At 44.6% G+C, this 23,367-nt stretch overlaps 2 protein-coding genes across 2 annotated transcripts in view; one reads left to right on the top strand and one right to left on the bottom strand.

Annotated features, from left to right (window-relative positions):
* Window positions 1–705: 705 nt before the first annotated feature.
* Window positions 706–8,775, bottom strand: LOC139077988 (protamine-like). The gene is made up of 4 exons (XM_070587684.1): window positions 8,770–8,775; window positions 8,333–8,694; window positions 6,777–6,867; window positions 706–1,016 (listed from the first exon to the last, which is right to left on the bottom strand). The coding sequence occupies exons 1-4, from the start codon at window positions 8,773–8,775 to the stop codon at window positions 957–959; spliced, it is 519 nt and encodes a 172-aa protein (XP_070443785.1). The 3' UTR covers window positions 706–956.
* A 261-nt stretch (window positions 8,776–9,036) lies between these two features.
* Window positions 9,037–23,367, top strand: part of BRD4 (bromodomain containing 4) — an 82,864-nt gene continuing 68,533 nt past the window's right edge. Inside the window, exon 1 of the mRNA XM_070586393.1 lies at window positions 9,037–9,090. The gene's annotated coding sequence lies outside the window, so the exon portion shown is untranslated. The remainder of the gene's footprint in view (window positions 9,091–23,367) is intronic.

The raw sequence follows: 23,367 nt of genomic DNA, 5'->3' as shown, positions 1-23,367 counted from the left end.
TGAATAAAGAACATAACATCTCCTTTTGGGATATAAGTTTACGAGTCATAGGTCAACCAGTTGGATATTCAGTGCCTGCAGGGCCCAGGCATTGTGGGTGCATGTATCATGTCTTTGCTTAGCAACTGGCCCACAGATACCCACTCAGGACAAATCCTCAACCTGCCCTGCAGGAAATGCCTGGGGATTTTAGCTTCTCGGATGCCTACAAAGATTGGGGAACATTTCTCTGAATAGGAGGGAAGGTAGAGAGCTCACAAATGCATCACAAATTTCTCTCATCTGCTGCCTTATATGAAATTACCTCTGAAAACAATTTCTCTTCAGAGATAACCCCCAAGGGCCAATGACTAACTTCAGGGTAACAGAATGTGTAATTGTCTACTACAATGGTCCCCATAAGGAAAACTGTGCCTCCATAGACGTAACTTCCTAATTTATTCCCATCGGATGACAAGACAAGACTGATTGTCTCAAATGAACTAGACCACAATTTTCCCGAGTGTTTGAAATGCACTTTAACTCAACAATGGTAAAACCAGAGGAAGCTAAGGGAATATTCTGGGAGAAGGAAGAATTTGCTTGCTGCTCTTCATGAGCCCACAAAGGCTGAAATATGTCTTCCCTAGGGAAAGGGGATATTTGCTCCCAGGGTGTATGTCATTAGTTATCTACTGCTTCATAACCAATTACTCCAAAAGTGAGTGGCTTAAAATAAAACACATTTATTATTTCACATTTCTGGGAGTCAGAAATCCAGATGTGGCTTAGCTGGGTCCTTAGTTGGAATTACAAGGCTGCACAGTGTCAGCCAAGACCGTGGTCTCATCTGAAGGCTTGACTACGGAAGGATCTACTTTCAAGGCTGCTCATGTGGTTGTCAGCAGAACTAAGTTCCTTGCAGCTGTTGGAATGAGGGCATTAGCTCCTTGCTGGCTATTGACCAGAAGCCTCCCTCAGTTCCTTGCCACATGGGCCTCTCCTACATGGCAGCTTGCTTCACCAAAATGTACAAGCTGAGAAGACAAAAGAGAGTCCAGCTAGATGAAAGTCACTCTTTGTAACCTAATCGAGAAAGTGACGACTCATCACTTTTGCCATAATCTATTCATTATCAGCAAGTCACTATGTCCAGCCCACACTCAAGGGGAGTTGATTACACAAGGGTGTGAATACCAGGAGGTGGGGATCATTGGGGGCTATCTTTGAAAGCTGCCTATAAGACTAGTATAAATCTAGATATAGATGCTCTTCCTATAAACGTGAGATTCTAAGAGTCTGCTTCATTAGTCCATTTGTCTTCAAGATGAAAGGGACAGAAGAGATTTAAGCTTTCAGTCCTGGCACGTACTAACACCAAGGAGAGCAGGTTACTCCTACAAAGCATTAAGGCAGGCCTGCTCATGGGGTCCTTGCTGAAATTAGTTCTATCGGGCATCCTTCCCTAAAATAGGCCAGGGTTAATTACAGCGAAATCTGTCAAGGGAAGAAACCCTTCTCTGCTCAGCAAGTACCAGAGAATTTTTTAGCACCCAGAGAGCACCCTTATTTGAACCATTGCTACTCATTCTGACGCCATTTAGATTCCAGAAGGCCTTGAACCTATGGGATCATCTGTCTCATGACCAAAATTTTATCAGCAACAACTTTCACGATGCTTAGCCTCCTAATTTCAAATCACCAGCCTTCTGCGTGAGCCTTCAACTAGAAGTATCTTGCAATGCTGCTTATTTCCTGGCCATACCTTCAGAAGTTTATCCATTTCAACTTCATCATTAGTCTTTTCTATTCACTTCTCTCACTTAGGCACAGTTTTCCATATATATGTATATGATTCATTCTATTTTCTCCTTAAAAATGTGAAATATAACAGAATATGCATAAAGCATAGATAGAGTGAATAATCACAAAGCTAACGCATATTCAAGAAGCAGAACACTTTTCAGTCATGTAAGATGAAAAAATTCTACAGACCTGCCGTACAACATTGAGCCTATATTTAACAATGCTGTACTCTACACTTAAAAATTTGTTGAGCGTAGATCTCATGTTACGTGTTTTTTACCACAATTAAAAAAAAATGAATCAGCAGGGCCACGTCAGGTCTTTGATTTGGAAAATAAATTTAAAAAAAAGAAAAGAAATAGGATACTGCTATACCTCAGAAACTGCCCATCCCATCCTGATGATCACTCTCTCAGGTAACCTGTGGCAATTACTTGCGTTTTTCTGTATAGTTTTACTTACCTAAAAACTTCAGTCTATTCTTGTCAGTTTTAGAAATCTACATAAAAATGGAATCATCACATATGCACACATGCCTTGCTTCTTCGGTTTCCCACTATGTTTGTAAGATTTATCCGTGTTGTTGTGTGTGGCTGTGGTTTGTGCATTTTCATTATATTACAATTTGTTCATTCTACCACATATGGACACTTGGGTTATTTTCAGTGTGGGCTCTTGGGAACAGTGCTGTTCTGAACCTTCCAAGTGTGTCAGGAGTTTCCATGGGATTGGAATTAGTGGGCCACAGAGTATGCAGAGCTTCACCTTTACCTTAGATAAGGCCAAACTGTCTTCTCAAAATGACCGAACTGAACAATGAGCAGTATATGAGACTCTCCTCTTGAGCACTTTCATCCCACGTGCAACTTTTACTTTTCTTTCCACTTTGAAACTTTTTTTCAACTTAATGCTCTTTCTATTATAGCAAATAAATTAAGAGACCCCAGTGGAACATCTAAGTGTCCAAGCTAGCCTTCTACTTAATAACAATAGTGACAATGTATTACATGCCCGCTACGTGGCAAATAATTTACTTCATTATATCTCTTTCTCTGAATCCTTCTTTCCACTGCTCTGCATGCTTCTCATCTTTTCTTTTCCCCCAAGGTATATAGTTATTTAATTTAATTAAATTAATTTATTTATTCTTTAATTTTAATTTTTGTTTTTATAGCAGTAACATTGGATTGTAACATTATATAACTTTCAGACGTACATCATAATATATTTTGAATTCTGTGTAGATTACATCATGTTCACCACCCAAAGACTAATTATAATCCATCACCACACATGTGCCTAATCACCCCTTTCACCCTCCTCCCTCCCCCTTCCCCTCTGGTAACCACTGAAAAAATTTTCTTTTTTAAAAATTGGCACCTGAGCTAACAACTGTTGCAAGCTTCTCTTTTTTTTTTTTTCTGCTTTTTCTCCCCCAAATCCCCCCAGAACATAGTTGTATATTTTTAGTTGTGGGTCCTTTTAGTTGTGGCATGTGGGACGCCGCCTCAGTGTGGCTTGATGAGCGGTACCATGTCCTCGCCCAGGATCCGAACCGGTGAAACCCTGGGCCGCCGAAGCGGAGCACGCAAACTCAACCACTTGGCCACAGGATCAGCCCCCTGAAACTTTTTTTTTATGACTTTTTTTCTTATTGCAATTATATGGCTCTTCACACTAGGTCTTCCAGTAATCGAATTATTTTGAGTGTGATAGTGAATGATGTTTGTAAAACACTTCAAAACTAAGCAAAGACATAGCAAAATACAAATTAATCAAGTAGCAGAGACTAAAATGACCCTTAGGGCCATCTCGTACCTGTCTGTGGCTGATGGAATTGTAGTGCTTTACTCTGAAGCTTATCTTTGTTCCTACTTTATTAGTTAAAAACTGGAAAGCAGGGGCCAGCCCTGTGGCCGAGTCGCTGGGTTCCCATGCTCTGCTTCAGCGGCCCAGGGTTTCACTGGTTCGGATCCTGGGTGCAGACATGGCACCGTTCATCGGGCCATGTTGGGGTGGTGTCCCACATGCCACAACTAGAAGGACCCACAACTAAAAAAATATATACAACTATATACTGGGGGGATTTCGGGAGAAAAAGCAGGGAAAAAAAAAAAAAGATTGGCAACAGTTGTTAGCTCAGGTGCCAATCTTTAAAAAAAAACCCCCAAAACTGGAAAGCATACTGGTGGATACATGTCATTACACATTTGTCAAAACCCATAGACTGTACAACACAGAGTGCACCCTCATGTAAACAATTCATTTAGTTAATAATAATGTATCAATACTGGCTCATCAACTGTAACAAATATACCACACAAGATATTAATAACAGTGGGAGTGGGGAAGTGAGAGGGTATATGGGAACTCTACTTTCCACTTGATTTTTTTTTCCTAAGGAAGATTCACCCTGAGCTAACATCTGTTGCCAATCTTCCTGTTTTTGCTGAGGAAGGTTTGCCCTGAGCTAACATCTGTGCCATCTTCCTCTGTTTTGTATGTGGGACACCACAACAGCATGGCCACCGAGGAGTGTTCTAAGTTGGTGCCCAGGATCCAAACCTGGGCTGCTGAAGTGGAATGTCCCAAATTTAACCACTAGGCCTTGAGGCCAGCCCCATCCACTCAATTCTAATGTAAATCTAAAAACTGTCAAAAAAAAAATCTATTAATTAAAAAAAAAATCTAAGCAGGATAGCTTCTGTATAATGGTAAAGAAATTTCCATTTCTCTAGACTTGAGAGTCTTGAGCAGGGAACAGTAAACTACTGCCTATGGGACAAACCTGGACTGCTGTTTTTGTAAGGCCTTCCAGCTAAGAATGGTTTTTATATTTTTAAAAGGTTGAAGGGGCCAACCGTGGCTGAGTGGTTAAGTTCACACACTCTGCTGCGGCAGCCCAGGGTTTTGCAGGTTCGGATCCTGGGCGTGGACATGGCACTGCTCGTCAGGCCACGTTGAGGTGGCGTCCCACATGCCACAACTAGAAGGACCCACAACTAAAATATACAACTATGTACCAGGGGGCTTTGGGGAGAAAAAGGAAAAATAAAATCTTAAAAAAAAAAAAGGTTGAAAAAAATTTAAAAGAATATTTTGTGACTCCTGAAATTTACATGCAATTCTAATTTTAGTATCTATAAAGTTTTATTGGAACACAGCCACACCCATTTGTTCACATATTAACTATGGCTGCTTTTGTGCTAGAGCTACAAAGACTGGCAATGTTATAGAGATTGTATGGATCACAAAGCCTACAATATTGACTGCCCGGCTCTTCACAGAAAAAATTTGTCAACTTCTGGACTAGAGAAAAGATGCAGGCAGTCTTCATGGGGTCAAGAGATCTGAGTTCTAAATTGCGTAAATGTTTGATCTTAGGTGAGTCACTCATCATCACTAGGACCAAAGTATAACTTCCAGAATGTAACTTCATGGGCAAGTTCTCACTGGAAAATAGGCATGAATTCAGGCCACAACAAATCAAACACCTCCAGCTTTTCCAAAGCTGATCATGCTATATAAATTTATCCTTGCTTTTAAGAAAACACAATATAATTTTTTTAACCTAGAAAAATACTGGTAAGTACAAAAAAAATGAGAAATGCATAAGGATATTCTTTGTAATGCTGATTATTGTGATGGAAAAACTGGAAATGAATTAAATGTCTATAATAGGAGAATAGTTAAATAAATTATGATATATCCATACCAGATAACATACTACATACACATTATCCCCCAATTAGGCAGATCTCCAAGTGTTCATGTGGGATAACTTCTAAGATGTATTAAATGAAAAAAAGCATGTTACAAATTAACAGGTACAGAACGATCCCTTTTGTTTTACAACAATACAACTATTTCTACATGTAGGCACATATTGATGCATAGAATAAAATCTAGACCAGTGCTGTCCAACAGAAATATATTGCAAGCAATATATGTAATTTTATATTTTATAGTAACCATATTAAAAAAGTAAAAAAAAGATTAAATTAAATTTAATATACTTTATTTAATCCAATATATAAAACATTATTTCAACATGTATCAATATAAAAAATTAATAATGAGATATTTTACATGTTTTTTCATACTAAATCTTTGAAATGGAATGTGTATTTTATGCTTACAGCGCATTTCAGTTTGGGCCAGCTACATTTCAAGTACTCCATAGCCCCATGTGGCCAGTGGTTATCATATTAGACAGCACAGGTCTAAATCACATCAAAGTGACAACAGGAGTTACTCTGGTGGGTGAGGGGAAGGCAGAAGGAGGATGCTTTACTTTTCCTCTATATTCTTTTATATTGTTCAATTAAAATGATTTCAGGTATTACTTTATCAAAAATGAATAAGACATATTTAAAACCAGTCAGAATTATATTACGTACTTCATGTTTCACTCCTTAATATGTTTATTAATCTCTTCTGGGTTTTAGTAGTGCAAACACAGCAATAACAGGAGAAAAGTAAAAGAGCTCATTCAAACTGTGAACCATTAAACAACAAGACTATTTTTATTAAACTGACTAAACTGGATAAACATTTCCTGAGTTTGAGCAATCTCTGAGGAGTTAGGTATGCAATTATGGAAGATAAAAGAATGAGACATCATTGTCCTAAAAGATTTCTGGGACAGCTTTTAAAACTGCCTTTACAGTTCACATATTCTCTTCAGGGTGGATCCGACTTCTAGCAATAGCCAAAGGCCCTGCAGTTGGGTCCAGTAAATCAAGCTAGATATTATGGTTTTGTCTAACATGAAGTGTGACTCCAGAGTTAAATAAAAGATTTTATTATGTGACTTGGAAACTGGCAGCTCCAAATTACTACCAAAAACATTTACTGTCAGCAACAACAATAAACTAAGTAGATAATTCAACGAGACAATTCTGGGGAAGAGCAGATTAAAATAGATACATTCTGGTTTCCTTAAAAAAAAAAAGGAGGTTGTTATTCCATATTCACATAACCCTGTGTACCTTCCTATTCTTTTTCCGTTTCTGATCATCTTCCCCAAATTGCTGACCATGCAAAATTAGGAGCCAGAAGATATCCCCAAATTTCTGTGTTCTGTAATACAGAATTGGAAGGGAGTTTAATAATGAACCAGTTACAATTACCTCCTTTATTTCTTGTATTTAGTAATTTGTCATCTCATGCTTTATTAAAATCGAGGGTGAAATTAAGTCTTTACTTTACCCAGGATCCATCAGTAATTCATGGCTGCCCTTGGAGAAGCATGATAGAGACAAAACTATGTGACTGCTACCCTAGTGTATCAATATATTCTGAAAGAAAGGGCCATCAGGAAATTTTCAATTGCTTAGACTTTTTAGAAGAACTGAGTTTGCAGTTTTTAAAAGATGTGACTAAAAATGCTCAGAGTAAAGACAAGGGCAAAAGGGAAAAGAGGTTATGTTTCCCAGGCATAAACTGTCACAGAATCGTCATTTTAAACTGCAAGCGACCTACGCCTCATCTCCTTGTTTTATGGAGCTGACCTGTGGTTTGAGTCTTACGGACAAGAAGGTCAGCTGGGGGAAAACTGGAGGGAGAGTGCCCTAGGCCTGGGGCCCAGCACCTTAAGTCCAGATCCTAGCGGCAGGCAGCCACGAAAGATGCCTCCTCGGCCTTGGTCACAGCCCCCGCACCCCAGCGCCCCATCCCAGCTCCCCCACCCTAACACCCCAGCACCACCCTACTTCGGCCACCTTCAACACGTGTCAGCCGGCCGCAGCCGGGCCTGCCTCAAACAGGCATCCCTTCTCCACACTGCCCTCAGCCTTTGGGGTTCCCCTCACCGTCCTCTCTTTTTTCTTTTTTTTTTTTTTTTGAGGAAGATTAGCCATGAGCTAACTACTGCCAGTCCTCTTCTTTCTGCCAAGGAAGACTGGCCCTGAGCTAACATCCATGCCCATCTTCCTCTACGTTATACGTGGGACGCCTACCACAGTATGGCGTGCCAAGTGGTGCCATGTCCGCACCTGGGATCCGAGCCGGTGAACCCCGGGCCACAGAGAAGCATAACGTACACACTTAACCACTGTGCCACCAGGCCGGCCCCCCGCCCCTTAAAGGGTCTATCACCAGGCATCCCCTTCTGCCTTCACATCTTTCTCTCAGGCCCAGCCCTGACTCGGATGGGTCGGACTGAGGGGTGCCCCCCTCGGTGTCTGGGTCCTTCCTCAGCTCTCAGGGGTCCACCCCCGCCTCGGTGTCTGGGTCCTTCCTCAGGTCTGAGGGGTCCCCCTCTCGGCGTCTGGGTCCTTCCTCAGCTCTCAGGGGTCCCCCCCTCGGCGTCTGGGTCCTTCCTCAGGTCTGAGGGGTCCCCCCCTCGGCGTCTGGGTCCTTCCTCAGGTCTGAGGGGTCCCCCCCTCGGCGTCTGGGTCCTTCCTCAGGTCTGAGGGGTCCCCCCCTCGGCGTCTGGGTCCTTCCTCAGCTCTGAGGGGTTCCGGCCCTCGGTCTCTTGCGGCCCTTCTCTCGGTCTGAGGGCTCGCCTCCTTGCCCTCACCACCCGCGCGTCTCCCTCACTCACCTCGCCGCCGCCGGCTCTCCTGGACTCGCTCGCTCGCGCCGGGCGAGAGCGCGGGGCGCGCACGTCGGGCGGCGGCGGCGCGGAAACGCGCGCGCAGCGTGCGTGGTGACGTCAGTGCGCTGGCGGCGGCGGCGGCGGCGGCGGCGGCGGCGGCGGCGTCGGCGTCTGGGCTGTTTGTTCTGCTCTCCGGCAGCCGAGGAGCCAAGGCAGTGGCTGCGGCGGCGGCGGCGGCGGCGGCGGCGGCGGCTGCCGGCGGTGCCCGCGGGCGAGCGGGGCCTGTGAGCGCGGCGGGCGGGCCCCGGCGCCGCGCGGCAACGCGCGGAGCAGGGGGCGGCGGCGGGCGGCCGGCGGCGGCGTGCGGCCTAGCGTCTCAGGTGAGGGCCGGTGCCCTTCGGGCGCGCGGGCCGCCGGCGGGGCTCGCGGCGCGGACGCGTCACCTGCATTGCGTCATGGAGCCCGGGCGCCCGCTCCTCCGCCGGCCGCGCGGCGCGGGGGCGGGAGGCCGGCGGCTGGCTCGGCCTGTGGCCTCCGCGCCGCGCCGCCCGCCCGTGCCGGGGCGCCTACTCCGAGCGTGGCGGCCGGCTCGTGGGCGCGGCGGTGGGCGCCTTGGGCCGCGGGCGGGGGGCGGTGCGGGCGGCGGCGGCGGCAGCGGGCGGCCGGGGGCGGGCGGGGGGCGGGCCGAGTCGCCCGGCACTTCCTGCCGCCGCCATTTTGTCAAGAGAGGAGGAGGAGGAGGAGGAAGCGGCCGCGCGGGGCCGGTAAGTCGGGCGCGGCGTGCCGGCCGCTGGCGCTGCCCCTCCCGGCCCTGGCGGCACAGGCCGGGGCGCGGCGCTGCTGGGGGCCTGCCTGGTGCGCCCGCCGGCGCCTGGTGTTCCCGGCCGGCCGGCCGCGCGCTCCCGCCCAGTTCCTCGTCTCCCTGGCCGGCCCCGCGGAGGCAGCGCTGCGCTGCTCGCCGCCCGGGACGGGCCCCTGGGAGCGGCGCGGGCCGGCAGCCCCTCGCCGGCAGCCCCTCGCCGGCGCTTTGTTGTGCTCGGTCGGCGCTCGCAGGCGGCCTCGCCGGGGCCTCGTCGGTCGGCGATGTGGTGCGCAGCGGTGGTTTGGCCTGGGGATGTGCGGGAGTTGTGATTCAGCGAAATAAAATGACCCCCACACAACAAAAAAACAGAAATAGCCCCACTGTGCTCGGCCGAGATGCCCCCGGGGCAGGGCCCGCGTGAAGCTGGGAAATCCCGCTGTGGTGTGCTGGACAGTGTAAATACTTGCGTTCAGGCCGGTGGGTGAGTCATGTGCTTTGCTGAGTGGCTAGTCTCTCTTTTACTCCAGACCACGCATTGTTGTTTGAAGTGTTGCTTGTTTTCTCGTCTAATGTTTCATGCAGTCTGGTGGGATTTGTGGCGTTGGTCCTTGGGTCCACTTTCGTGTGTGTGTGGGATGCAAGAAGTGGCGTCTTGGAGTCTGCCTCGTGAGGATTGAAGTGTCTTTGCTTACTTTCGAGAGGGCTCTACCTGTCCGTGTTTACAGAAATCAAGTCTCAGTGTACCTCTGAGCTGCTGGCTCTTCGGTGCTGTGATAATGGTCGGGAGATTTTTATGAATGGGGCTGTCAAGTTCCTTAAATTGTCAGTCCTTGGAATTTGTAGTCCTTGGAAGTTGCAAAGAAGACGATACTCAACAGGACTTATGAATGTGTTTTCAATTTCAAGAAGGTTTTGGATGGCACCATCTGTTTTTATGACCTTGCCAATAATTTAATAAAACACTCCTTTCGCTTTAATTTGGATAGGGATTATTTTTCCACCCAGGCATTGTAGATAACCAACTCCTTCTCCCCTCCCCCAAAATCTTCAACCTGAGGAGGATAAACCTTTCAGATGATTTGCATTGACCAAATCGAGAAGGAAAAGCCTGATCTAAAACAAAATAGATTTCTCCCCTGTTATCCACCATATCTCTTACTTTGGCAGGGACCGTAATGCCTAAGGGCTCAAGCTGTAGAGTAAATTAGTTTCTTAAGATGGTTTTAGTTGGTCTTAACTAGAAGGAGATGAGCCTACCTGTGTGTATCTTGCTAGAATTCAACCCCAGCGGAATTGCTGAAGGAACTTTGCCTACAGGTGAAAGAACACGAAAGTGGCTGCATTTTAAGGACAGGTTGGCTGTTTTGGGGGTGCCGAAATGGCTAGTTTCCCTAGGTTGGATGATAATGAACAAGAAAAAAATTATCTAAAGAATTGCAAGGGAATCATTGGCCACTTTGTAAAATTTCCAGTAAATTATTGAATTGTTTAAAGGAATTTAGACTTTGTTTCCGAAAGTTGCCTTTCTGAGCCAGTTGTTGTGATCTTTGTACTAAATTGCACTTTTGCTTTTGGGGGGGGGGGTGCAATATTTTTGTGTTACACAATTCAGCTTATTGGATGATTTGAGATTTACAGATTCTGGAGGGATATTGGAGTCTATTTTCTTTTTTTAATTTAAGGCAAAAACCACTTGGTACCTCAAAGATTTGAAGACTCCGGGCTGTTAAATCTTCTGACAGCCCACTGTCATCATCTGTTATGATTGTGTCTATGAAGAGTGCTTCAATTTTCTCATTTTGAATAAACTTGTAAAGTAGACCGTGTTTGCCTTTGTGTTCCTGGCAAATCTATAAAAAGGAAAGAAAAGGTTGTGATTGGAAACTGCTACTAATGTTTCATAAATCTTGGTGATTTTTAGGGTTTAGAAAAGACTGGACATTTGCAAGATGAGAACGATGGAGAATTCCTTGTTGATGCTGACATTTCATTTAATTCATAAGACATGAGTTTGTAAAAATAAAATTGCTTTAAATTATTTTTTTAATAGAATGTAAGTGCTATGAGGGCAGGGTTTGGTTTGCTTGGCTTTGCCTATTTTTATTCTCGTATATCTTCAGCGCGTAGAAGAAAGAGCACCTGAAATATTCTTTGAGTGAATAAACTGTGAGAGATAATTGGCAAGAATTGACATGTCCATGATGCCAAATGCAAATAATTCCTTCTAAATTAATAAATCATCAGTAACAGTGGACATAATTAGTCAGTAATGACTTACAGGGAATGTGAATTTTAACTAAGATAATGTTAAGATCCCTAGAAATTGCAGTAAACTTAATAGGCCAAGCAGCATGGCATGCAGCTGCTTCTGTGCACTGTCTGCTATACCTTTCCCACTTAGCAGTTTGAAATGTGGTGAGTGGGTTTGGGCTGTGGTTCAACTCTGACCTGGGAAAAGTATTTTAAGAGGGAGATGAAGTGGGTAATAAATATGTATGGATGGCATTTCTTACCGTGAATCTCATGTTATCAATAAAAACTTGGTCTTTAAAAAAATTTTTTTTAACTTGGAGTAATTTTTTAAATATTCTGATTTCATGTGTATGTGATTGGCCAATCCATCTCGACAGTTAGTTCCTGAGCTCTTACTCTGTAGAAGGGAAGACAAAAAGATATTTGCACGGTAACTTTTTTTTGGTATGTGTATTCATTATGAATGTATTCGTCTCCATTTATTGAATATGAATTATGTATAATTTGAGCATACACTATTGTAAAATCCTGTGAAACATTTTCTTGTTTTCAGTTTTTTTATAACAACTTTAAGACTCACATATGATACAGTTCACCAGTTTAACGTGTACAGTTCAGTGGTTTTTAGTATATTTAGAGTTGTGCAACCATCACCACTAACAATTTTAGAACATTTTCATTCCTTCAAAAGGAAACTCTTATCCATTCTCAGTCATTCTCCATCCCCCCCAGACCCCTGGCAACCACTGATCTACTCTGTGTTTCTAAAAATTTGTCTATTCTGGATACTTAGGAATTATACAATATATAATTTTTTGTGCCTAGCTGTTTTCACTTGGTATGTTTTCAAGGTTTGTGCTGTAGTATAAATCAGTGCTTCAGTCCTTTTTATGACTGAATGATAGTCCATTATATGTATATGCCCCATTTTATTTATCCATTCATCAGTTGGTGGATATTTGGGTTGTGTCCACTTTTTGGCTATTGTGAATGGTGCTGCTATGAACATTATGTATGAGATTTTGTGCAGACATATGTATTAATCTCTTCTGGGTAGATACCTAGGAGTGGAATTGATGGGTCAGGGTAATTAATGACTTGAGAATGCACAATGACTTTTTAACTCCATTGATTTTCTAGTACGTTAACAGGGATGTTAAAAGAAAAGCTTAATGGAATGTGGTGTAGCCATTTAAAAGAATGAGGAAATGTAAGTGCAAGGATGTCAGCATGTGGACATGTAGTACAGTCTGCGTGGTTTTATCCCCATTTGGTTTTTTAAAATTGTACGTTCTTGGAGAACAGTTTGAAATGCTGGTAAGGCACAGAAGACAGGAAGATGCACCCCAAACTTGTGCTACTATTGTTGTAAAGGATGATTTTTAAAAGACTTAATTTTTTTCTGGTCTAAACAGGCTACAGCTGGTTAAACTTGATTAAACTGTATCCACACGTCCCAGCATAAATCATGGAATGTATTCCATTCTAAAGTAATAGATGAGGAGTGATTCCAGTATCAGAGTTGGGCACAGCAGCCATCTGTCCCATCCTTGACCTAGCCCTGAAGGGGAGTAGCACTGGTTGGTCCACATCACTTGAAAGTAAGGTTGTAAGGGTTTCTTTCTTTAAACAAAAGTGGTGCGTGGTCCTGTTAAAGAATTTGTAAAATACAGAATAAGACAACTTTAAATGTTAAAAATTATCTTTTAATCTCATTTTTGTTGTAGTGTTTTTCTACATGAGTAACAAAATCGGATTGAATGCTTAAATTTTCAAAACATACTACATTGTGAACATTTCCAAAATGCTGTATTTTAAATGGTTGCCTAATCTACCAGATGAATGTACCATAATTTAATTCTCCTATTTTTGGATACAATTTTCAAGTTTTCTGTTTTTTCGTATCCTGAAAGGGAATCTCTCCACCAAAGGGTGGGCATTTTTGAAAACTTGATACAAATTAGTTTTCTAGAAAAGTTCCATGAATTTCCATTTCTCCAGTCACAGCTTGATGATGTCTTATTTATAATGCTGAGCTTCTTAACATTTTTTTCCCACAAATATCAATTGTGTGAAAACGAAACATTGTCTTGAGTGTGTTCTGAGGGCTTCAGAGAAGCAGAAGTATCTTGAGATCTTGCTCTTTGACCTTTCTGCTCTCTCCTGCTCAGAGTTGGACTTTGTTTCCCGAAATCAAGTCTTGCAATTCCTGGCCCTGTGATAGGAGCCCTGTTATCTGAATGATATGGGGCGTGTGACTGGGGAGGGCTTGAACAGCCTCTTCGTATCCAGTCTTGTCTCATTTTTGCCTGCCTGCTTCAAAGACTTCTACCACCAGTGCTGCACTGTTAGACATCGTTTTGAATCCTGGCCCTGCTGCCTGCTGTGTGACCTTCAGCCTGTCACTCAGCTTTCCCCCAACTTGCCTTGCCCTGTCTTTCAGCTCGGGATAAAATGTGGTGGTGTCCTCTCAGGGTTAGCTGCTTACTTGCTGCCATTGCCCAGGGTGAAGAATAGATGGGAAAGAGGTAACTAGATAGGAGAGCAGAGCTGCTGAGGGCTAGCAGGGAGCACCAGCTGACATGCTTGGAAACCATGAATCCTCTCTATATTGTGTCTTCCTCCACGTGAGCTGTGAGTGGAGACCAGTGGAGGAGGTGATTTAAAGTGGGGGTTGGGGTTATTTTAAGTGAGGATTTGTTTTTATTGGATAATGAAATTAAAAGTGGTGATAATAGGATTAGTGGAAATGCAGCACCTACCCTGGGATATTGGCTGCAGAGTTTGGGGAAATGAGCCAGCAGGGAAAGGCGGCCCAGTGTATCCTCAGGCCTAAAATGTGACTTACCCATTTCGTTGAAACCTGGTTTTCTGAACAAAGACACTTGCCAGGACACTGGAAGTTGCTGGTGGACTCAAGTTTTTCCAGAGCGCAAGCACAGTATCTTTCCATACCTTCCCTGCCTCCTTTACCCCTAATGTGAATTGTGTTGACATCTGGGCTGGTGAAAGGACTCTGGCCTCCAGGAAGGTTTGTGTCTAAAGTCAGGGCCTCCGTGGATGGGCTAAGAAAGTGGAGTTCTTGGCTGGGAGGCTGAGGTCTTGCTGATGGACTTTGGGCCTTTTGACCAGAAGAAACAGTCAGTGCCGGTCATCATTACCAGGGGCCATCAGGATCCAGTTCCATGTGGAATGCCTCTTGTTTGTGTTAAACCCAATTGGAGGATATTTTTCTTTAAGAAATTGGTCAAATCTGAGCATGTAATGGCAAATTAAGAGTACTTGAATGAATATGCCATTTCTTCTTTGTGATCTGTGACGTACAAATACTGTTTTTAGGTCACCCTAGGTATAGGCTATTCTGCAATCTTTTCCTTGACAAGAGTTAGGCCTGCTCTGCCCAGTGTAAGAAGTTCTAGGACTTTGGGCTGTGGCGAGCAGGGTTGGTTGGGCTTGGGTGGAGCTGTGTTACTGGAGAGGGAGAACCACGGAGTCCACTGTCAGGGTTCAGTCCCAGCCCCACCCCCTTCTGGCCTTGACCTCAGGCAAGTTACATAATCTCCCTAAACCTCAGTTTCCTTATTTGTAAAATGGAGTCTGCATGCTTAAGCGTTGAAGGGTGGGCAAAAGATGGAGGGCCTTTTTCTGTATTGTATTCAGTTTGGAGGAGGAAGGGGGAGCCTCTGATGTGTATTGTGTTTGGATTGGTACAGGGGAGAGTGTTTGCTTTGCCTAAAGGGCTCCAAGAAGAGCTGTGCAGGCCCCACTTTGCTTGTGGTCACCTTCCTCATCTTGGTGTCTATTTAAGGCTGGAACTCTGTATTTGTTCACACTGTGGAAGCAGTGCCAGGGGAGAGATGTTGGGCTTGGTATTATGCAAATTCCAGAAACAGGAATTAGTAATTCCTGTGTCTTCGTGTGTGTTTAATGTCCGCAGTTGTCCTGCCCTAAGCAGTAACACTTACGTGCCTGCAGACAACTAGCTTTTGAGATTGTTTTGTTTTGTGTGAGAGAAAAGGAAGAGAGATAAATTTGGGGGATTTACATTTGAAACATTTTCCACTATGTTCAGGAAGTGTATATATTTCGTGGGAGCAGACTGTTACTGTGAGGGTTGAAACGGGAGAACTGCAGGGAGTGTGGCACCTGCCAGTGTAATGTGTGTGTGAGAGAACTGGGCTGCAGAGGGAACACCAAGCCTCCCCTGTGTCTTGGACCACTCGAGTATTCTCCTAAGCCTCAGTTTCTCGAATGTGAAATGGGGTAACAGGTTTGGGTCCAAAGAACTTTGACCAGAATTTAGACTTTTTTTTTTAAGTTTTATTTTATTTTTTTTCCTTTTTCTCCCCAAAGCCCCCCAGTACATAGTTGTATATTCTTCGTTGTGGGTCCTTCTAGTTGTGGCATGTGGGACGCTGCCTCAGCGTGGTTTGATGAGCAGTGCCATGTCCGCGCCCAGGATGTGAACCAACGAAACACCAGGCCGCCTGCCGTGGAGCACGCGAACTTAACCACTCGGCCACGGGACCAGCCCCACAGAATTTAGATTTTAAGAGAAAGTAATTTTTATTTTAATTCTGTGTTTTTCAAACTATGGGTAATGAAATGAGTTTAGTAGGTTACAGTCGTTTAAGGGAAAAAAAGGCACTGTCAAAAGGTGTCACACATTCAAGACTATTTCGTAAAACCTTTGCTTTGATTTTATGTGTTGTTGTATCTGTGATACAATGTATTTCTTACTGCGGGTCATGTCAGAACAATGAAATAACATTGTTTTAGACAGCACTCAGTGGTAACTGTGGGTACCTTGATCACTTTTTTTTTTTTTTGGCCGTTTTGCAATCTGTTTCTTCCTCATTTGCCCAAGGGTGACTGTCTGGATATGCTTCCTAGTAGCAGGTAAACTGCATTGGTTTTTCGTTTCTTTTCTTCCTTGTGCCCAGTGCTTGCTAGAAGCTTTGTTGGGGGGCTAGGGGGTGGGAAGGTTGAGGAAATATGTAGTGGCGAAGGATGTCAGTAGTTTGCAACAGGCAAAACAGGAAGTATATAAAGAGTGTTTTGTGTGTAAGGCAAGCTACTTGTCCTTTATTCTCAGGTATTGTCCTCCCAACTTTTTAGTTAAGACGTATGTTCTTTTAGGAAATGGCTGTATTGGTTAGGACTCTCTGGTATAAACGACAAACATAAAACTAGTTAGTACAAAAGGGAATTTGTTGACTGATGTGACAGGAAGTCTGGAGTGTGCCTCTGGCACAGCTGAATACAGGGGCTCAAACAGGGACATCAGAGCTTGTTCTCTGTCTCTCATTTCCTGACCTCAAAGTCAAGAGTGAGTCTTCCCCAGTAGCACTCTGATGGCAGAAGACTCTGGCTTGAATCATTGCCCATCCCTGACCTTGTGCAGACTGGGAATGCTGAACCACCTGTCTTCAAACATGGCGCCTTAGCCTATCTCTGCCCTCCACTTGCTCACCCCAAGTAGTAGCTCCAGCAGCATCTTGCTCATCATTGTGAGGCATGCTAGATGGGATACTTTTGTTGACATAGAAGTGGTGTGTACCTCCTCACTCGAAGCAAGAAATTTTGGATAGCTGAAAGGACAGCTAGTTTTCCATACTAGGTCGTAAACCAGAAATAGTTGAAATCAGCTTAGAATGAGGTATTCAAGAAAAGTGTAGTAAAGATGGATAAGGATGTATGTATTCCAAGTCCTTCGGTAGAGGATCAAATGAATGATATGATTCGTCTTACCAGGTTCCAGATATGGAGGGAGCTGCTGTGGGGACTCTGGGAGGAGTCAAGCCAAGTCTCAGAAATCTCTTGGGTGGGTGAGAGAACTCAGGCCACCAATGACAGGGCCCACTTTGGCCAGAAAAACAGGCCTCAGGAAGCACGGTGGTGAGATGGGCTTAGACTATTGAGGAAGTGCAGGGAAAGACTCCGGTAAGAGACCAGGTAGATAAATGCATGAGTGAAATCATAATCAAGAACATTTCAATAGACTGGATTTATCTGTCTTCCATGCTTGCGAAAACTATAGTTGTAGTTTTGCCATTCGCTAAGCTGTTTCTATATGTAAGTTCTTGTAAAGTCTGCTGCTTGGCATTCCTTTAGTATTACTGAAAGCCTACTCAGATCTCCATAATCAAAAACAAGTGTTACGCACTACTAGAGTAACCATTTTCCTGTAGTTCTCACTGTTGAATTTATTTAGTCCTTTAAGGGGCTCAGAATAATTGAGGGGCCACTGGCCGAGGATGAGACCAGCCCTGCCTCTCACTAGAGCATAGGTTCTTAACTTGAGGGGAAGTCGGAGGTCCCTTTGAGAATGTGATGAATGCTATGGATCCTTTTTCCAGAAAAATTCCTATGCGTGGACATTGAACAATTTCTTAGGGGTGGAGGCGCTTCTCAGAACTCTAAAGTCTGTCTAAGAAGAATTTCTTGGAGAATGAGAAATTTTTTATTATGTTAATTAGAAGGCTCTTGATGGTTTTGAAGACTTTAGTCTTTGCATGGATCCTGCTTTTGCAGACATTTACAAATTTATGACAGAAACATCATGGAGCGCCTGTTTTGGTTTGTCCTTCTGAAAGTCCTCCAGAGGTTTTTACAGAGCCATCAAGTAACCTGTGTGAGCACTGGTGCAAACCTGCCCAGGGCCCCTGTGTCCCCTCCATCTTTTTCAGCTTATTCTCTTTCTTGGGGATGAGGAATGTCAGAATGTTCCAGAATGGGCCTATTGCAGAGGCTGAAGATGAAGGAAGATTGTTGTTCTGGGACTCTTCACTGAAGCTGCTGCTGTTCATAAAACTGTCTCCAGGGTTTGGAGTTGGCCATGAGACTTTGTTGCAGAAGGTAACCCAGTGGGCTGCTAGCCAGCCTGATCATTTGGTTGTGTTGGGTGTGGGTGGAATTAGAAAGATTTATGGCTGTGGTCCCCTTACATGGCTTAGCGCCTGCTCTCTACTGCTGGACATTTGTTCACACATGCACTTGAATCTGCAGGCTGAGGGAGACAGAACTTGTAGGATGGGAAAGTACAGCACAACACGCTTATGTTTAGGAATATGAACTCACTACACCAGGCAGTGTGCATGTTGCCACTCTACCACACCAAATCTCTGTCTGATGGAAGGAGTAGGAAATACAATACCATAAACTTGAATAATTCATACTGCTGTAATTGGGGCAGAGTTGTCAGAGGATGGGAGAGAACTGTTACTTCTAAGAATAGTGCATATTAAAACCTCCTTTGCTCCTCCCTGATTTCTGAAGTTTGAGGATTAAATTTGTATGTGCTATGGATATTTCCCCCATTCATTTACTGTTGTTGGCTTTCATTAATCCCATTGCTCTGCTCTGTTGAATTACAATCTTACTGTACAGGCATGACTTTTGTTACTTGAGCAGTTTCCCCTTTCTGTTCTGTAATTAAGAGAAACAGACAAGACTGTGTACATGAAAGAGTTTTGTTAAGAGGTGGTACCATCCATATGAGGTTGTTTTCATTAAAGATTCACTGGCTCTGAAGTGCTTTCAGTTATAAAAAGCTGCTAAGTTACAAAGTTGTGTGTATGTGTCTTTGTTTTCCTTTTGACACTAAGAAACCATTGAGCTGACAGATTAGCTGTCTGGAAATAACACCACCTTCATCTTCACCTGTTTCAAGATGATAATTCACAAATCTTTGTAATCCCAGGAATGCAGTTTTAAATTACCAGTGTTGGAGCCCTTTTGAGTTGAGTCACGTTCAGCCTACAGTTTAGCTTGCCAGTCCTCTGTGTGTTCTCTCAGGACATCTCTGGGCCTGTTTGCTCTGGGAACCCCTGTGAGCATCCTTCCTTTGCACTTGTGAGAGTTGGTTACCTGCCCTGGCCTGTGGCTCTTTCTGCTTGCCTTCAGGACCCCATTGTTTGCCTTGAGGCAGTGCTTATCTTTGATCCTTGACTCTCTGAAAAGGTTCAAGGCTTTTAGCAAATAGTTGCCTGTAAATAGACTTGCCTGTAAAGGTTGGAACTACCTTTTCTGAATGGACACTGGACATCACCCGTTTTTTCTTCTCTATTACTTCCTGCTTGCCTATTGTGCAAGGGTGACGTCAAACATGAATCACTCTCCTGTCGGTCAGCCTTAATGCATGGAGGTGCAACATGAGTCACATCTTCCCCACTGTGTTCCCCTCCCCAGACTGGGAGCTTGGGCATACATTCGTTGTCACTCTGTTTTGGTGAATATTTGATTGATTGTTGTGTACCAGGGGCTGGATTTATGAAGCCCTAGGTATTCCTTAAGTCCTCAGAAAAACAGCCTTGCTAACTGGCTACTGGAATTCTCTCCCTTTTGCTGATAAGGAAGCTGATGCCCAGAGAGCTCAGTCACTTTGAGTGGTAGAGGCCTTGCTCTAGAGCCCACGTGCACTTGACTTCTGTTCTACAAGCTGTGGAAGGAGGGAATCCACTCTCAGGTGGTTGGGATGGTACATATGAGCACAAAGTAGACCTCAGAAGTGCTCTCCGAGAGGTACAGACCACCCATTCCGTGAAGGAGAAGAGCATCTTTCAGCTGCGAGCATAGGAAAGGAGCTGGCGTTTAGCCTGGCCCATCTGTGAGGTTAGCTGAGGCCTGGATGGAGACCTGGACAGTTATGCGAGCAAGCACCTGTCCCTTGGAGGCACTCACCAGAGCGGGGAATGGTGAGAAGAGGGCTGTTACTTTGGCTGGGCAGATCTTTTCATCCAGGCATCTGGTCATTAAATATAGTGCCACCCTCCTGAGGAGTCTAATGAAGAAATTAACACAAGTGCAATTAAACCTCACCTGGAAAAGGTTTCCACTAGAGCATCAAGCTGCCTTGATTTGGTTTCACCTACATTTTTTTTTTTTTTAAGATTTTTTTTTTCCCCCAAACCGCCCCCACCCCGGCACATAGTTGTGTATTCTAGTTGTGGGTCCTTCTAGTTGTGGCATGTGGGACGCCACCCCAGCGTGGCCCGATGAGCCGTGCCGTGTCCGTACCCAGGATCCGAACTGGTGAAACCCTGGGCCACTGAAGCGGAGCACACGAACTTAACCACTTGGCCACGGGGCTGGCCCCTCACCTACATTTTTTTCCTTGAAACTCCAGTGAAAGTCTGTGCACACAGAAGAGGGAGTTTGGGGGAGTTGGTAAGCTGGGGTAAGCATCATCTTTAACCCAGGCACCCCAGGCTTATTAAATCAGGCTTGTGAACTGGCTCATCTCTTAGGATTATGGTGAGCCTCAGTCTCGAAGCGCTGCTTATTGTAGGGTGGAATTGAGTTCCAGTTCATGGGTTCTTATTTCCTACTTAGGGACTCTTATTTGAAGAGAATTTCCTGCCCAAAGCAAGCATGATAAGTTGGGTGATTCCGCCAGAGAGTGTGTGCAGGAGTCACTAGGTAATCAGATTCTATGCTATATTCTGCGTGTGCAGTGGGGATTCAGTGGTGAATAAAGGGATTTCCCATGTCTCCGCGCCATATACGGTTAAAACACGACCTGAGGTGGGGGGGGAGAGCGAGGCAGCTGTCTCAAGGATCCTCATCCCTCCAGTGGTGGGCAGCGACCTAGTTCTGGCAACCTAGTAATTCGTTTAACAAGTGTGCCCCGAAGGAACAGATTTTCATTTTACTTTCAAACTGTTCTTTGACTTTGTAAAATGACAAATGATCTCATTGAGTAAGAGTTTGGCTGAGTAGCTGTGAGAAAGATCCAGTCAAGAGAAAATGATAGAAGTGGTTAAACAAGCTCCATGCAAAACTGGACTAACAATCTAGTTGGAAAATGCATGATCAAAATATACTGGATTTATTGCAGCATAATTCTCTTGCTGCTCTAAAACCGCACCCCTCATTCTCTTGTACTCTAGGCTCCCAGCTTCCAAGATAGACCGCTGTCCTTTTCCATGTCTTTGACTCTTTGCTACTTCTAGACTCCCCCCATCTTTCAGGGTTCAGCTTGGATTTCCCCCCCGCCAAGATTTTAATTTTTTTTTCTTTTTTCTCTCCAAAGCCCCCTGGTACATAGTTGTGTATTTTTTAGTTGTGGGTCCTTCTAGTTGTGGCATGTGGGATGCCCCCTCAGCATGACTTGATGAGCAGTGCCATGTCCGCACCCAGGATTCAATCTGGGAAACCCTGGGCCGCTGAAGCAGTGTGTGCAAACTTAACCACTCGGCCACGGAGCAGGCACCTGGATCTTATTTTACAGTGACCTACCCAATTTCTAAAGCGGTGCTGTCCAGTGGAACTTTCTGCAGTGATGGAAATGTTCGGTTTCTGAGTTACCCAGCATGGTAGCCACTACCCCCACGTGGCAGCTGGAAGACCCGCATCATGCTGGCTTTGACAGGTTTTAGAGACGATGGGCTCACTTCCCTTGGTGCTTGTCAGGCTTCCTGGTTGACATTGCCCTGTAGGCAAGTGGGTGTGCAGTTCTGGAATGCAGCGGTGGGTCTAGGCCAGACTTGGGGGGCTCAGGGTTTTGGGCATTGCCAGGAGATGGGTAAGGTCTCCCTTGGGGCCATGGAGAGAGCGAAGAGGAGGGGCCTAGGGCCCACATTTAGGATGAGGAGATAGTCAGTGACTGAATGCTCGTTTGTGGAGATGGTTAAGTCTCCCCCACCCCCTCTCATAGGATGTTGGAAATGGAGTCCCAACAAGGTCCCAGGCCCTGTAGGCTAAGAACTCAGGTGGAGAATTCACCTTCATTGGGGAAGGGTCTTTTCTTTGAAAACTGTCTGTCCTGGAGTGAGCTCCAGTTACCTAGATCCCGTTCGCTAGTCTCTGCTCCTCTGTTTTTATAGCCTAGAAAGTTCCCCACCTCTCTTTGGAATTTGCTTTATCTTGACATCTTTCATTTCATTCATTCCATACATCTTCCTCCCCTTGTTTTGGAAGCAGGCCTGGCCCATCTGGCCCGTTTTTGTGTGTAGAATGTGAACGAAGGTTGGAGAAAGGGACTGAAGGCTGAACTGTGGTTCTAGAAGGTGTCAGTGGTAGGTCCACCTGGAGTGAGTCAAGTGAGCAAGGTGGACAGAGCCTGCCTGCAGAGCTCCTGCTAGTGGTCTGCAGACCAGACCTGACCGGCTATTGGGTTTTACTCCATGATTACAGGCTCATGAAACAGGAGTATTTTCAAAATCAATACCAAATCATAACATTTACTAATAACCTGATAAATAATGAGTGGTTATTGATTAATTACTTTCTCTTACATCTCGTTTGACCCTTAGAGACTAGCCCTTCGAGGGTCTTATCTCCATTTTAGAGTTGAGGACTCCGTGCTCAAGCCATCTGCCTGCTTTTTCTTCTGGTAGGAAACAGCATAAAATTTTACCTTTTTTTTTTTTTCTTTTTTTGAGGAAGATTAGCCTCGAGCTAATGTCCTCCACCAATCCTCCTCCCTTTTTTTTGGCTGAGGAGGACTGGCCCTGAGCTAACATCCGTGCCCATCTTCCTCTATTTTATATGTAGGACGCCTGCCATGGCATGGCTCAATAAGCGGTGCATAGGTCTGCCTGGGGTCTGAACCAGTGAACCCTCAACTGCTGAAGCAGAACGTACAAACTTAATCACTGTGCCACTGGGCTGGCCCCCATCTTAACATTTTTAAGCGTACAGTATCATTAACTATATGCACATTCTTGTGTAACATCTCTAGAAGTTTTTCACCTTGCAAAACTGAAACTATATCCATTGGACAACTCTTTTCCCCTTCCCCTCAGCATCTGGCAACCACATTCTGCTTTCTCTTTCTGAGTTTGACTGTTTTAGGTACCTCAGAGTGTGGAATCATGCAGTATGTGTCTTTTTGTGACTGGCTTATTTCACTTAGTATTATAACAGTCCTCCAGGTTCATCCATGTTGTCACATATGGCAGGATTTCCTTTTTTAAGGCTGAATAATACTCCACTGTACTTATATACCATATTTTCTTTATCCATTCATCTATTGATGGACATT

This window comes from Equus przewalskii, chromosome 20 (genome assembly GCF_037783145.1).
Source record: "Equus przewalskii isolate Varuska chromosome 20, EquPr2, whole genome shotgun sequence".
NCBI classification, from domain to species: Eukaryota; Metazoa; Chordata; class Mammalia; order Perissodactyla; family Equidae; genus Equus; species Equus przewalskii.
The sequence above is the reverse complement of the archived record's forward strand: the minus strand, read 5'-3'. Positions and strand labels throughout refer to the sequence as shown.

Coding starts and splice junctions, on each gene's coding strand:
- LOC139077988 (XM_070587684.1), bottom strand. Junction 6,868..8,332: donor GGAGAGCCGGCGGCGGCGAG/GTGAGTGAGGGA, acceptor TCTGTATTACAG/AACACAGAAATTTGGGGATA. Junction 1,017..6,776: donor AACGGAAAAAGAATAGGAAG/GTACACAGGGTT, acceptor TTGTCTTCTCAG/CTTGTACATTTTGGTGAAGC.